Here is a 16013-nt window from a genome sequence, read left to right on the forward strand (position 1 = left end):
TCCGCAGTCTCTGTGTTGTTCCCCAGTCTCTGTGTTGTCCCCCAGTCTCTGTGTTGTCCCCCAGTCTCTCTATTGTTCCCCAGTCTCTGTGTTGTCCCCCAGTCTCTGTGTTGTTCCCCAGTCTCTGTGTTGTTCCCCAGTCTCTGTTGTCCCCCAGTCTCTGTTGTCCCCCAGTCTCTGTGTTGTTCCGCAGTCTCTGTGTTGTTCCCCAGTCTCTGTGTTGTTCCCCAGTCTCTGTTGTCCCCCAGTCTCTGTTGTTCCCCAGTCTCTCTGTTGTTCCCCCAGTCTCTGTGTTGTCCCCCAGTCTCTGTTGTTCCCCAGTCTCTCTGTTGTTCCCCCAGTCTCTGTGTTGTCCCCCAGTCTCTCTGTTGTTCCCCCAGTCTCTGTGTTGTCCCCCAGTCTCTGTTGTTCCCCAGTCTCTGTGTTTTCCCCAGTCTCTGTGTTTTCCCCCAGTCTCTGTGTTGTCCCCCAGTCTCTCTGTTGTTCCCCAGTCTCTGTGTTGTCCCCCAGTCTCTGTGTTGTCCCCCAGTCTCTCTGTTGTTCCCCCAGTCTCTGTGTTGTCCCCCAGTCTCTCTGTTGTTCCCCCAGTCTCTGTGTTGTCCCCCAGTCTCTGTTGTCCCCCAGTCTCTGTGTTGTCCCCCAGTTCTCTGTTGTTCCCCCAGTCTCTGTGTTGTTCCCCAGTCTCTGTGTTGTCCCCCAGTCTCTCTGTTGTCCCCCAGTCTCTGTGTTTTTCCCCAGTCTCTGTGTTGTCCCCCAGTCTCTGTTGTTCCCCAGACTCTGTGTTGTCCCCCAGTCTCTGTTGTTCCCCAGTCTCTGTGTTGTCCCCCAGTCTCTGTTGTTCCCCAGTCTCTCTGTTGTTCCCCAGTCTCTGTGTTGTTCCCCAGTCTCTGTTGTCCCCCAGTCTCTGTTGTCCCCCAGTCTCTGTGTTGTTCCCCAGTCTCTGTGTTGTTCCCCAGTCTCTGTGTTGTTCCCCAGTCTCTGTGTTGTCCCCCAGTCTCTGTTGTCCCCCAGTCTCTGTGTTGTTCCCCAGTCTCTGTGTTTTTCCCCAGTCTCTGTTGTTCCCCAGTCTCTGTGTTTTCCCCCAGTCTCTGTTGTCCCCCAGTCTCTGTGTTGTCCCCCAGTCTCTGTGTTGTTCCCCCAGTCTCTCTGTTGTTCCCCCAGTCTCTGTGTTGTCCCCCAGTCTCTCTGTTGTTCCCCAGTCTCTCTGTTGTTCCCCCAGTCTCTGTGTTGTCCCCCAGTCTCTCTGTTGTTCCCCCAGTCTCTGTGTTGTCCCCCAGTCTCTCTGTTGTCCCCCAGTCTCTGTGTTGTTCCCCAGTCTCTGTGTTGTTCCCCAGTCTCTCTGTTTTTCCCCAGTCTCTGTGTTGTCCCCCAGTCTCTGTTGTCCCCCAGTCTCTGTGTTGTCCCCCAGTCTCTCTGTTGTCCCCCAGTCTCTGTTGTTCCCCAGTCTCTGTGTTGTCCCCCAGTCTCTGTGTTGTTCCCCAGTCTCTGTGTTGTCCCCCAGTCTCTGTGTTGTTCCCCAGTCTCTGTGTTGTCCCCCAGTCTCTGTGTTGTTCCCCAGTCTCTGTGTTGTCCCCAGTCTCTCTGTGTTGTCCCCCAGTCTCTGTGTTGTTCCCCAGTCTCTGTGTTGTCCCCCAGTCTCTGTGTTGTTCCCCAGTCTCTGTGTTGTCCCCCAGTCTCTGTGTTGTTCCCCAGTCTCTGTGTTGTCCCCCAGTCTCTGTGTTGTCCCCCAGTCTCTGTGTTTTTCCCCCAGTCTCTGTGTGTTCCCCCAGTCTCTGTTGTTCCCCAGTCTCTGTGTTTTCCCCAGTCTCTGTGTGTTCCCCCAGTCTCTGTGTGTTCCCCCAGTCTCTGTTGTTCCCCCAGTCTCTGTGTGTTCCCCCAGTCTCTGTTGTTCCCCAGTCTCTGTGTGTTCCCCCAGTCTGTGTTTTCCCCAGTCTCTGTTGTTCCCCCAGTCTCTGTTGTTCCCCCAGTCTCTGTGTTTTTCCCCTAGCCCTCCTGGTTTTGACCCTTGCCTGTCCCGACACTGAATCCACCCGCCTGACCACTCCGCCGTTTGCCTAGCCCTTTTGTTATAATAAATATCGGAGCTCAACCATCTGCCTCCTGTGTCTGCATTTGGGTCTCCCCCTATACCGTAATATGTTGTTCATGTTCAGATTGTTTAATAGTCACATGTACAGTGTTGGAGGTAAGATTGCAGGGTACAGTAGAAAATATTAGGTTTCCAGCATTCCAACATGCAAGACTAGTGAAATATAGTAAAATAATGAGAATGGTCTTTTAAAAAAAATTTAAATGGTACTGTATAATAACTGTGGCAGTGATGAATAAATACATGCTTGTTGCTGTGGAGACAGAGTAAAGACTGTTCAGGGGTTGAATGGTCACAGGGGAGCAGCAGCATGACGACCTTGTGTGGGTGTACTTTACTGACTTCAATAGCCTGATACCAGAAGTTGGCTTCAGTACATACAGATCTGGTATCAATCATCTTTTTCCATTTTAGGTTTTTATGACGATACCTGTCATTCTCATTTCCTATCTCACATTCCCAGGAGCGTTTTACGATCCCATTCCTGATCCTGTGTTCCCAGGAGCGTTTATGATTCCATTCCTGATCCTGTGTTCCCAGGAGCGTTTATGATCCCGTTCCTGATCCTGTGTTCCCAGGAGCGTTTATGATTCCATTCCTGATCCTGTGTTCCCAGGAGCGTTTATGATTCCATTCCTGATCCTGTGTTCCCAGGAGCGTTTTACGATCCCATTCCTGATCCTGTGTTCCCAGGAGCGTTTTACGATCCCATTCCTGATCCTGTGTTCCCAGGAGCGTTTTACGATCCCATTCCTGATCCTGTGTTCCCAGGAGCGTTTTACGATCCCATTCCTGATCTTGTGTTCCCAGGAGCGTTTTACGATCCCATTCCTGATCCTGTGTTCACAGGAGCGTTTATGATTCCATTCCTGATCCTGTGTTCCCAGGAGCGTTTATGATTCCGTTCATGATCCTGTGTTCCCAGGAGCGTTTATGATTCCGTTCCTGATCCTGTGTTCCCAGGAGCGTTTATGATTCCGTTCCTGATCCTGTGTTCCCAGGAGCGTTTATGATTCCGTTCCTGATCCTGTGTTCCCAGGAGCGTTTATGATCCCGTTCCTGATCCTGTGTTCCCAGGAGCGTTTATGATTCCATTCCTGATCCTGTGTTCCCAGGAGCGTTTATGATCCCGTTCCTGATCCTGTGTTCCCAGGAGCGTTTATGATTCCATTCCTGAACCTGTGTTCCCAGGAGCGTTTATGATTCCATTCCTGATCCTGTGTTCCCAGGAGCGTTTATGATCCCGTTCCTGATCCTGCTGGTTTTGGAGGGGATTCCACTGCTGCACCTGGAGTTTGCCATCGGACAGCGCCTCAGGAGCGGCAGTGTGGGAGTGTGGACGGCCATTAACCCACATCTGACTGGTGTTGGTGAGTCCGACAGAAACAGTAGGAAAACCCCTGTGTCCTGTTTTTTTAGAGAAGTATGTAGTTAAACGTCCAACGTCAAGAAGGAAAGTTCTGCAGTCTGCGAAAGTGAGGTTATCATATTTGTAGAGTATGTATCTATCTTCTCCTTCTTATAGGCCTGCATACAAAATAGTTCCCTACAGAGTGAACTATTTTGACCAGAAGCCCAGGAGGAAGGGGCTCATTGTAATGGCTGGAATGGAATACATGGAACGAATCAAACACATCAAACGTCATGGAAACCACGTGTTTGACTCCGTTCCGTCAATTCCATGACAGCCATTACAATGAGCCCGTTCTTCTATTGCTCCTCCCACCAGCCTCCTCTGGCCTCAGGCACCACTTATATGTGGTGATATCTGAAATGATTGTGTCCTACAGGCATCGCTTCCTTGTTAGTCTCCTTCCTGGTGGGTATGTACTACAACACTATAATCGCCTGGGTGATGTGGTACTTCTTCAACTCCTTCCAGAACCCTCTGCCATGGAGTCAGTGTCCTGTCAATGCCAACCTGACAGGTATGTTAAAGTCACTGTTAACTACAAAATCTAATTTTCTCAAATGTTTTTAAGACCTCAAAAGGGGGTCTAATGATGAACTGTTCAGGGTCCTGATCTTATGGGGCATCTAGCTGGATCTACATAAGTCAATATCAGGCTAAATGCTGCTGGACTGGCCTTTGGGTTTAACAGTGTTTTTGCTGCCCCCTGTAGGTCTGGAATCAGAATGCTGCTGGACTGGCCTTTGGGTTTAACAGTGTTTTTGCTGCCCCCTGTAGGTCTGGAATCAGAATGCTGCTGGACTGGCCTTTGGGTTTAACAGTGTTTTTGCTGCCCCCTGTGGGTCTGGAATCAGAATGCTGCTGGACTGGCCTTTGGGTTTAACAGTGTTTTTGCTGCTCCCTGTAGATTTGGTCTCAGAATGTGCCCGGAGTTCCCCAGTGGATTATTTCTGGTACAGAGACACACTAAACACGTCCACATCCATTGGGGACTCTGGAGGACTGCAGTGGTGGATGGTGTTGTGTCTACTGTGTGCCTGGCTGCTGTTGTACGTCTGCTGCCTTCGTGGCATTGAGACCACTGGAAAGGTACGATACCCAGTACCATTGAGACTACTGGCGAGGTACGATACCCGGTCCCATTGAGACCACTGGCGAGGTACGATACGCGGTCCCATTGAGACCACTGGCGAGGTACGATACGCGGTCCCATTGAGACCACTGGCGAGGTACGATACCCGGCCCCATTGAGACCACTGGCAAGGTACGATACCCGGTCCCATTGAGACCACTGGCGAGGTACGATACCAGGTCCCATTGAGACCACTGGCAAGGTACGATACCCGGTCCCATTGAGACCACTTGCAAGGTACGATACCCGGTCCCATTAAGACCACTGAAAAGGTACGATACCCGGTCCCATTGAGACCACTGGAAAGGTACGGTACCCGGTCCCATTAAGACCACTGGAAAGGTACGATACCCGGTCCCATTGAGACCACTGGCGAGGTATGATACCCGGTCCCATTGAGACCACTGGCGAGGTACGATACACAATCTCTTCTGGTTTAAACAGGATTCTAGACTTAGTTGGAAGTGTTTCCCACAATATGGTTTTTATTTTCAATTTTTAGTGCTATTTATTGGATAGAAATGCAGTGCGTAGTTCACCTCATCGATGACAAGGTGATTCTACCCTCTCTGTCATCACAGGCAGTGTACGTAACATCCACTCTGCCATACGTGGTCCTCACCATCTTCCTGATCAGAGGACTGACTCTCAAAGGTTCTCTGGATGGAATCAAGTTCCTCTTCACACCCGATGTACGTATTTCCTCTCAAAGTGATAATTCAACCCCGAAATCAACGTTTCTCAGATGTTTTCGGGAAATGACATCTGTTTTGTTGTGTGGCAGAATAAATTGATGATTGTCTTCTCATAGCTAAATGAGTTGATGAACCCGTCTACCTGGCTGGATGCAGGTGCCCAGGTGTTCTACTCTTTCTCCTTGGCCTTTGGAGGTCTCATCTCCTTCTCCAGCTACAACTCTGTACAGTAAGTGCCCAAATATTTATCGACGACTTCGTCTTAAACGGGACTCTATTCCCTACTACATACTGCACTGCTTTTGACCAGAGCCCTATAAGACCTGGTTAAGAAGAGTTCACTATGTACATTACATTTACATTTAAGTCATTTAGCAGACGCTCTTATCCAGAGCGACTTACAAATTGGTGCGTTCACCTTATGACATCTAGTTGAACAGCCACTTTACAATAGTGCATCTAAATTCTTTTAAGGGGGGGGTGTGAGAAGGATTACTTTATCCTATCCTAGGTATTCCTTAAAGAGGTGGCGTTTCAGGTGTCTCCGGAAGGTGGTGATTGACTCCGCTGTCCTGGCGTCGTGAGGGAGTTTGTTCCACCATTGGGGGGCCAGAGCAGCGAACAGTTTTGACTGGGCTGAGCGGGAACTGTACTTCCTCAGTGGTAGGGAGGCGAGCAGGCCAGAGGTGGATGAACGCAGTGCCCTTGTTTGGGTGTAGGGCCTGATCAGAGCCTGGAGGTACTGAGGTGCCGTTCCCCTCACAGCTCCGTAGGCAAGCACCATGGTCTTGTAGCGGATGCGAGCTTCAACTGGAAGCCAGTGGAGGGAGCGGAGGAGCGGGGTGACGTGAGAGAACTTGGGAAGGTTGAACACCAGACGGGCTGCGGCGTTCTGGATGAGTTGTAGGGGTTTAATGGCACAGGCAGGGAGCCCAGCCAACAGCGAGTTGCAGTAATCCAGACGGGAGATGACAAGTGCCTGGATTAGGACCTGCGCCGCTTCCTGTGTGAGGCAGGGTCGTACTCTGCGGATGTTGTAGAGCATGAACCTACAGGAACGGGCCACCGCCTTGATGTTAGTTGAGAACGACAGGGTGTTGTCCAGGATCACGCCAAGGTTCTTAGCGCTCTGGGAGGAGGACACAATGGAGTTGTCAACCGTGATGGCGAGATCATGGAACGGGCAGTCCTTCCCGGGAGGAAGAGCAGCTCCGTCTTGCCGAGGTTCAGCTTGAGGTGGTGATCCGTCATCCACACTGATATGTCTGCCAGACATGCAGAGATGCGATTCGCCACCTGGTCGTCAGAAGGGGGAAAGGAGAAGATTAATTGTGTGTCGTCTGCATAGCAATGATAGGAGAGACCATGTGAGGTTATGACAGAGCCAAGTGACTTGGTGTATAGCGAGAATAGGAGAGGGCCTAGAACAGAGCCCTGGGGGACGCCAGTGGTGAGAGCGCGTGGTGAGGAGACAGATTCTCGCCACGCCACCTGGTAGGAGCGACCTGTCAGGTAGGACGCAATCCAAGCGTGGGCCGCGCCGGAGATGCCCAACTCGGAGAGGGTGGAGAGGAGGATCTGATGGTTCACAGTATCGAAGGCAGCCGATAGGTCTAGAAGGATGAGAGCAGAGGAGAGAGAGTTAGCTTTAGCAGTGCGGAGCGCCTCCGTGATACAGAGAAGAGCAGTCTCAGTTGAATGACTAGTCTTGAAACCTGACTGATTTGGATCAAGAAGGTCATTCTGAGAGAGATAGCGGGAGAGCTGGCCAAGGATGGCACGTTCAAGAGTTTTGGAGAGAAAAGAAAGAAGGGATACTGGTCTGTAGTTGTTGACATCGGAGGGATCGAGTGTAGGTTTTTTCAGAAGGGGTGCAACTCTCGCTCTCTTGAAGACGGAAGGGACGTAGCCAGCGGTCAGGGATGAGTTGATGAGCGAGGTGAGGTAAGGGAGAAGGTCTCCGGAAATGGTCTGGAGAAGAGAGGAGGGGATAGGGTCAAGCGGGCAGGTTGTTGGGCGGCCGGCCGTCACAAGACGCGAGATTTCATCTGGAGAGAGAGGGAGAAAGAGGTCAGAGCACAGGGTAGGGCAGTGTGAGCAGAACCAGCGGTGTCGTTTGACTTAGCAAACGAGGATCGGATGTCGTCGACCTTCTTTTCAAAATGGTTGACGAAGTCATCTGCAGAGAGGGAGGAGGGGGGGGGAGGAGGATTCAGGAGGGAGGAGAAGGTGGCAAAGAGCTTCCTAGGGTTAGAGGCAGATGCTTGGAATTTAGAGTGGTAGAAAGTGGCTTTAGCAGCAGAGACAGAAGAGGAAAATGTAGAGAGGAGGGAGTGAAAGGATGCCAGGTCCGCAGGGAGGCGAGTTTTCCTCCATTTCCGCTCGGCTGCCCGGAGCCCTGTTCTGTGAGCTCGCAATGAGTCGTCGAGCCACGGAGCGGGAGGGGAGGACCGAGCCGGCCTAGAGGATAGGGGACATAGAGAGTCAAAGGATGCAGAAAGGGAGGAGAGGAGGGTTGAGGAGACAGAATCAGGAGATAGGTTGGAGAAGGTTTGAGCAGAGGGAAGAGATGATAGGATGGAAGAGGAGAGAGTAGCGGGGGAGAGAGAGCGAAGGTTGGGACGGCGCGATACCATCCGAGTAGGGGCAGTGTGGGAAGTGTTGGATGAGAGCGAGAGGGAAAAGGATACAAGGTAGTGGTCGGAGACTTGGAGGGGAGTTGCAATGAGGTTAGTGGAAGAACAGCATCTAGTAAAGATGAGGTCGAGCGTATTGCCTGCCTTGTGAGTAGGGGGAAGGTGAGAGGGAGAGGTCAAAAGAGGAGAGGAGTGGAAAGAAGGAGGCAGAGAGGAATGAGTCAAAGGTAGACGTGGGGAGGTTAAAGTCGCCCAGAACTGTGAGAGGTGAGCCGTCCTCAGGAAAGGAGCTTATCAAGGCATCAAGCTCATTGATGAACTCTCCGAGGGAACCTGGAGGGCGATAAATGATAAGGATGTTAAGCTTGAAAGGGCTGGTAACTGTGACAGCATGGAATTCAAAGGAGGCGATAGACAGATGGGTAAGGGGAGAAAGAGAGAATGACCACTTGGGAGAGATGAGGATCCCGGTGCCACCACCCCGCTGACCAGAAGCTCTCGGGGTGTGCGAGAACACGTGGGCGGACGAAGAGAGAGCAGTAGGAGTAGCAGTGTTATCTGTGGTGATCCATGTTTCCGTCAGTGCCAAGAAGTCGAGGGACTGGAGGGAGGCATAGGCTGAGATGAACTCTGCCTTGTTGGCCGCAGATCGGCAGTTCCAGAGGCTACCGGAGACCTGGAACTCCACGTGGGTCGTGCGCGCTGGGACCACCAGATTAGGGTGGCCGCGGCCACGCGGTGTGGAGCGTTTGTATGGTCTGTGCAGAGAGGAGAGAACAGGGATAGACAGACACATAGTTGACAGGCTACAGAAGAGGCTACGCTAATGCAAAGGAGATTGGAATGACAAGTGGACTACACGTCTCGAATGTTCAGAAAGTTAAGCTTACGTAGCAAGAATCTTATTGACTAAAATGATTAAAATGATACCGTACTGCTGAAGTAGGCTAGCTCGCAGTGGCTGCGTTGTTGACTTTGTAGGCTAGCTGGCAGTGGCTGCGTTGTTGACACTACACTAATCAAGTCGTTCCGTTGGGTGTGATAGTTTCGACAGTGCTGCTATTCGGGGGCTAGCTGGCTAGCTAGCAGTGTTGATTACGTTACGTTGCATTAAAAGAACGACAATAGCTGGCTAGCTAACCTAGAAAATCGCTCTAGACTACACAATTATCTTTGATACAAAGACGGCTATGTAGCTAGCTATGTAGCTAGCTACGATCAAACAAATCAAACCGTTGTACTGTAATGAAATGAAATTAAAATGTGATACTACCTGTGGAGCGAAGCGGAATGCGACCGGGTTGTTGAGTGAGGAAGTTCTATTCGGTGGACGTTGGCTAGCTGTTGGCTAGCTAGCAGTGTTTCCTACGTTAAGGACGACAAATAGCTGGCTAGCTAACCTCGGTAAATTAAGATAATCACTCTAAAACTACACACTCTAAACTACACAATTATCTTGGATACGAAGACAGCAAAGACAACTATGTAGCTAGCTAACACTACACTAATCAGGTCATTCAGTTGAGTGTAATATTTTTTACAGTGCTGCTATTCGTTAGACGGGGGACGTTAGCTAGCTGGCTAGCTGGCTAGCTGCTGGGCAGATAGCAGTGTAGACTACGTTAGGACGACGAAATACGATAATTACGCAATTATCTTTGATACAAAGACGGCTATGTAGCTAGCTAAGAAGAAATTGCTAAGATTAGACAAATCAAACCGTTGTACTATAGTGAAATGTAATGAAATGTAATGAAAAGTTATACAACCTGCGGACCGAAGTGCGAATGCGACCGCTCGCTCCAACCCGGAAGTAGGGAATAGGGTCCCATTTGGGACTCCATCCTAGATTTACACATTAGATAGACAAATCTATCTCGACTCTTCAATGGACTCCACTATTCTGTTTCTCCAGCAACAACTGTGAGCAGGATGCCGTGATCATCTCCATCATCAATGGCTTCACATCCGTCTACGCTGCTACAGTCATCTACTCCATCATAGGTTTCAGGGCCACAGAGAGGTTCGACGACTGTCTGGAAGGGTACGTGTTTTCATTCAGGCTACGTTGGGGCTCTGAGCTTGGCTTTATTTAGGCCAGGACTAGGTTTAGTCAGTGTCCGGGAAGACCGGCACTGAATGGACGTTCAGAACTGTCTCAAAACAATGATCATTTTGTTTTGTTGTTTTTTCTTGTCTTGATATTCTGCACTGTGCATTGCTAGCGAATTCTATTACGCCTTGTGGTTTGGTGTTTTATTGTTGTGTATTAATGTTGTGTTGTGTATTATTGATTATTGTTGTTGTGTATTAATGTTGTGTTGTGTATTATTGATTATTGTTGTTGTGTATTATTGATTATTGTTGTTGTGTATTATTATTGTTGTGTATTATTGTTTATTATTGTTGTGTATTATTGTTTATTATTGTTGTGTATTATTGATTATTGTTGTTGTGTATTATTGATTATTGTTGTTGTGTATTATTGATTATTGTTGTTGTGTATTATTGATTATTGTTGTTGTGTATTATTGATTATTGTTGTTGTGTATTATTGATTAATGTTGTTGTGTATTATTGATTATTGTTGTTGTGTATTATTGATGGGCAAATGGTTAAACCTGATAAACAGTTCGTACTCGACCTACCTCCATCTCAACCTTACTGGCTCTGTGTGTTGTCCCATACAGAAACATCTTGGCCCTGCTGAATGCTTTCAACCTTGCTGAGGGCAACATCACAGAAGGCAACTATGCAGAATCCCTACAGAATCTAAACGGCACCTTCCCAGAGACCATCCAGAGTCTGGACCTCAAAACCTGCGACTTGCAAACTTTCCTCAGTCAGGTATAGAAACGTCAACCTTTCCTCAGTCAGGTATTGAAACGTCAAACTTTCCTCAGTCAGGTATAGAAACGTCAAACTTTCCTTCAGTCAGGTATTGAAACGTCAAACTTTCCTCAGTCAGGTATAGAAACGTCAAACTTTCCCTCAGTCAGGTATAGAAACGTCAAACTTTCCCTCAGGTCAGGTATAGAAACGTCAAACTTTCCTCAGTCAGGTATAGAAACGTCAAACTTTCCTCAGTCAGGTATAGAAACGTCAAACTTTCCTCAGTCAGGTATAAAAATGTCAAACTTTCCTCAGTCAGGTATAGAAACGTCAAACTTTCCTCAGTCAGGTATTGAAATTGCAAACTTTCTCAGTGATACATGGTCGGTCACCAGAAATCAAAAGCCTTTCACCCCATTTCAATTGCCGACATGTTAGTCATGGCACATTTGGTGCCAACGTGTAGAATAGTATGCCAAACTCTTTTACTGTTTATCAATGGATCTGGTTTTAATCATGTTTTTCCTGATGATGAGTCATTGTCTTCCAATAGGGTGTGGAGGGAACTGGTCTGGCCTTTATCGTGTTCACAGAGGCCATCACCAAGATGCCTGTCTCTCCTCTCTGGTCCATCCTGTTCTTCATCATGCTCTTCTGTCTGGGACTGTCCACCATGTTTGGCAGCATAGAAGGAACGGTAGTGCCCCTTCAGGATCTCAACATCTTCCCTAAACGGTGGCCTAAGGAGGCGATCACTGGTAAATAACTTTGCTCGAATCAATTGAGACCCCCGGGATATCAATGGACGCATGGCGCAATATACATTTCCAATGCAGGGGTCTCCATCTCCTGTCCTGGTGAGCTTAGTGCTGGGCTGGAACAAACACCTGCACATGCAGTAGCTCTCCAGGACTAAAGATGAAGACCACTGGTCAAATGATCCTTGAAGAAATAACTCAGTGTTTGTGTCTTCTGTTTCAGGTATTGTCTGTCTGGTGTCATTCATCATTGCCCTGATATTTGCTCAGAGTTCTGGTAACTACTGGCTGGCTCTGTTCGACAGCTTTGCCGGCTCCATCCCTCTCCTAGTCATCGCCTTCTGTGAGATGATAGCTGTGGTCTACATCTATGGCATAGACAGGTGAGTGTTCACCTCCTCTTCCTCCCCGATCCAACCCAACTTTTTGAGGCATTAGCCAACACAGAAATAAATCCAAGTAGCTGTGCATTTTGGCAATAGCTAACTAACTAATGTTTGTCCATCTTAATGATGCCAAAGTTGGTAGCCTCATTAACCCAGACTGATCTTGCAAGCTCATGTTCTGTTCCACTTCTCTTGATACGTAAAGTGAAACAAAATGTGAGATTCCAAGATAAGGCTGGTTTAACGAGGCTACAAAGATGGCATGTAAATGTAGTAACCAAAGGTTAATGCTGCACCTAATTGCTTGTGTTCCCGATGAGCATCAAACAGTGATCAGTTCAAGAGAGGTCAGAAACTGATCAGTTCAAGAGAGGTCTGAAACGGATCAGTTCAAGAGAGGTCAGAAACTGATCAATTCAAGAGAGGTCTGAAACGGATCAGTTCAAGAGAGTTCTGAAATGGATCAGTTCAAGAGAGGTCTGAAACGGATCAGTTCAAGAGAGGTCTGAAACGGATCAGTTCAAGAGAGGTCTGAAACTGATGCATACGTTTTGTCTCTCCTCGTCCCCACTAAAGCCCCCCCCCCAGCCTCTCCAACATGCATTTGTCTGTTTCAGAGTGGTTGAGTACAGCAGGAGACAAATGTCCTTCTTCCATGAAGTTAATTAAGTCTTATTCTACAGGTTTAACAAGGACATAGAGTTCATGATTGGTCACAAGCCCAACCTGTTCTGGCAGGTGACCTGGAGGTTCGTCAGCCCTTTAATAGTCTTAGTAATCTTCGTCTTCTACTTCGTCACCAAAGTCAACTCCAACGTCACCTACATCGCCTGGAATCCAAGCTCGGTAATGTTTCTCCACTACGTTCAAATCTGGTTGCCGTATTGAAAAAGCGTCTGAGAGTTTTACCTTTTGAGATCACAACAAACACGATAACATGGGCAGGAAGGAGCTGATCCTAGATCTGCACTCCTACTCTGAGACACTTAATGAATGAATGAGTTCTAATCCCTCCCAGATGATAACCTATTGTGTAACTGAACACTAGGTGTTGCTAAACTACCCCACCCCTTGATTTGAAACAGGAGTCGAGGGGAACTAAACTGACTCCCTGTCACATATAGTAGTCATTTTTGTCTTTCTAGATATTAATAATTATAACTGATAGCATTTACTGTATATAGTGCTTTTCCAGATGTCAAACCGCTGTAAGAGGAGAAGCTCCCCTCATCCACCACCAACTTGTGGCATGCTAGAGCGTCCTTCTCCCAGACTTATTTCTCATCTCTGTGACCTGCAGGAGGACTTCCCCACTCTGGAGGTGTTGGAGTATCCTGCTTGGATTTACGTCATCATCTTTCTCCTGGCAGGAGTCCCCAGTCTGGTGGTGCCAGGCACGGCCATATTCAAACTCATACGGAGATGTTGCAGCAACAAAAATGTCTACGGGGCAGAAGTCGACACGGTCTCTGCCAAAGTTCAGTTGTTTACTACGAAAACGTCGTAGAATTACCACACAGCTAACATTATATGGGACAACGCTACACTGGAGAATAAAACAAGTAGAGTAAACATCCAAAATGATCGGTCCCGCAAAAAAAAAATAAAAAAAAAAAGAAGAAGTTTGAGGTCAATTCCATTTTAATTCAGTCAATCCAGTAAATTTAAGAATTGAAAACAATTCTATTTCAGGGCACCTGAATTTACCGAATTGAAATGGGATCGACCGTTACCCTTTTTTGGTTTTGACGCAAAGGAACCGTTTTAAAAACATCCAGGAATAGATCTGAAATTGTCTGCGATGTCTCTTGGTCATTCCACAAAGACCACACCAGTGCAATGACACTGTTAGTTGTATTTATCTATGTGATCACCTGTAATTTCACTGATATTTCTGTAAGACGGTTTTTGATTTGTTTTGTTTTGGGTTTCGGGTGCAACGAAACACCAACATACCATCAGAAAATTGTAGAATTGTCTTTTTTTTCACATTCTGGAATGACATGTTCTTATGAATAATGGTGCAGAATGTACAGATTAATTAATGTGAATATAAAGTGTTATTATAATAGATTATCAAAACATTTAGAACAAATATTGGCACATTGTGTTTTTGTATGCTATTTTAACATATTAACCAATCGTAACGTCGTCTGGGGAAAGAGAGGAGGACCAAGGTGCAGCGTGGTAAGCGTTCATTATTTTAACACTGACCACTGAACAAAACAACAAAAACCACAAACGAACAGTCCTGTAAGGTGATGAAAAACACTAATCGGAAAAATAATCACCCACAACTAAAATGGGGAAAACAGGCTACCTAAGTATGATTCTCAATCAGAGACAACAAAATCGACAGCTGCCTCTGATTGAGAACCATACCAGGCCAAACACAGAAATACAACATAGAAAAAAAGAACATAGAATGCCCACCCCAACTCACGCCCTGACCAAACTAACACAAAGACATAATAAAGGAACTAAGGTCAGAACGTGACACCAATGATATCAGGCCACACCCGGCCATGATTACAGACACCTGTGTGTGTCCTTTGACACGACAAACTAGTGACCCAGCCGTGTTTGTCATTACACTCTGACGAAGACAGCTTGTCTGTCCCAAACATTGGATATTAGGTTATTAATATTACTGCATCTGAGCTCCTAGAGTGTGAGTCTCTCCATTCATTTATCAAGTGAAATACTTTGTTTTTGGTTTGCCTATGTTTTGTTATGTTCTAAATGAACCTATTAAAACTCACGGATGCTTCCAAAAGCTCAAACCAAGTTTATTCCCCCAGTTGGGATCGATACAGCTGCATAAAGACAAAGAACATATTCACACAAGCACTGATATTTAACCCTTTCCCCAATGCTGAGCCCCTCCTTACACATCTGAACAGCCAATACACCTCTGTTGCTGTCCAGAAGATTAGTGATATCTGTTCTTCCTCACTTCATCTGACCTGACCTCTGCCCCAAATTCCTCACTCCTCCCCAACTCACGGCTGTCATGTTGACTCGTACCAGGACTGCGTCTGTTCTCCTCCCAGAGGATCCCTGATGACTAACATTAACATATTCGGACAGAGTGTAAACGTTATACATTCCCCTCTCTCCCTCAGTGACATGAATAAGTATATTTCGAAGGATGTGTGAGTTTTTTTGTCTGAATGGTATGCAGGATGTCATTGGAGCAGTATATTGCAATGGAGCAGTATATTGCATTGGAGCAGTATATTGCATTGGAGCAGTCTATTGCATTGGAGCAGTCTATTGCATTGGAGCAGTCTATTGCATTGGAGCAGTCTATTGCATTGGAGCAGTCTATTGCATTGGAGCAGTCTATTGCATTGGAGCAGTCTATTGCATTGGAGCAGTCTATTGCATTGGAGCAGTATATTGCATTGGAGCAGTATATTGCATTGGAGCAGTATATTGCATTGGAGCAGTACATGTAGTGGATACATTGTATCAAAATATATATATAAAAAATATATATAAACTAGAACCGTGGTTCCCAACTCCAGTCCTCCAGTACCCCCCAAATCCAGTCCTCCAGTAGCCCCCCAACTCCAGTCCCCCCCAACAGTCGTTGTGGCCCTGGACAAACATACCTGATTCAACTCATTGAGGACCTGATGATTATTTGGTAAGTTGAATCAGGTGTGTTTGTGTACTGTTGGGAGGACTGGAGGACTGGAGTTGGGAACCACAGCACTAGAATACTAGTTACATGCATCTGTACAAGGTGCTGCAGACAGCCACAGAACACAGGTTATGTAACCAACAAACCACGTCAGCCCTACGTCTTTCTGTTTATGGGAATTGTTCAAAGTTACACGTCAGCACTACGTCTTTCTGTTTATGGGAAATGTTTAAAGTTACACATTAGCCCTACTTCTTTTGGTTTAATCAAATCCAATTTTTAATTGTCACACTTCGTAAACAACATGTTTAGACTAAAGGGCCATTCACAACAATACAGAAGACAATACTAATAAAAGGGGAAAAAAATGTAACACAAGGAATTTAAACATCTATGATCGCAATGAGTAATGATAGCTCGGCTAT

At 47.1% G+C, this 16013-nt stretch overlaps 1 protein-coding gene across 3 annotated transcripts in view; it reads left to right on the forward strand.

Annotated features, from left to right (window-relative positions):
- The window catches only part of LOC115121447 (sodium-dependent neutral amino acid transporter B(0)AT1-like), a 31805-nt gene extending 17780 nt beyond the window's left edge, over nt 1–14025 (forward strand). For all 3 annotated transcript variants that reach the window (XM_065020130.1, XM_065020131.1, XM_065020129.1), the window contains 11 exons: nt 3319–3459; nt 3880–4017; nt 4408–4589; nt 5214–5324; nt 5444–5556; nt 9879–10007; nt 10654–10810; nt 11349–11553; nt 11777–11936; nt 12623–12785; nt 13240–14025. In XM_065020130.1, the coding sequence (XP_064876202.1) occupies nt 3319–3459; nt 3880–4017; nt 4408–4589; nt 5214–5324; nt 5444–5556; nt 9879–10007; nt 10654–10810; nt 11349–11553; nt 11777–11936; nt 12623–12785; nt 13240–13446 (1706 nt within the window). In that variant the 3' untranslated portion in view covers nt 13447–14025. The remainder of the gene's footprint in view (nt 1–3318; nt 3460–3879; nt 4018–4407; nt 4590–5213; nt 5325–5443; nt 5557–9878; nt 10008–10653; nt 10811–11348; nt 11554–11776; nt 11937–12622; nt 12786–13239) is intronic.
- Nucleotides 14026–16013: the final 1988 nt, after the last annotated feature.

This window comes from Oncorhynchus nerka, linkage group LG7 (genome assembly GCF_034236695.1).
Source record: "Oncorhynchus nerka isolate Pitt River linkage group LG7, Oner_Uvic_2.0, whole genome shotgun sequence".
In the NCBI taxonomy this organism is placed as follows: domain Eukaryota; kingdom Metazoa; phylum Chordata; class Actinopteri; order Salmoniformes; family Salmonidae; genus Oncorhynchus; species Oncorhynchus nerka.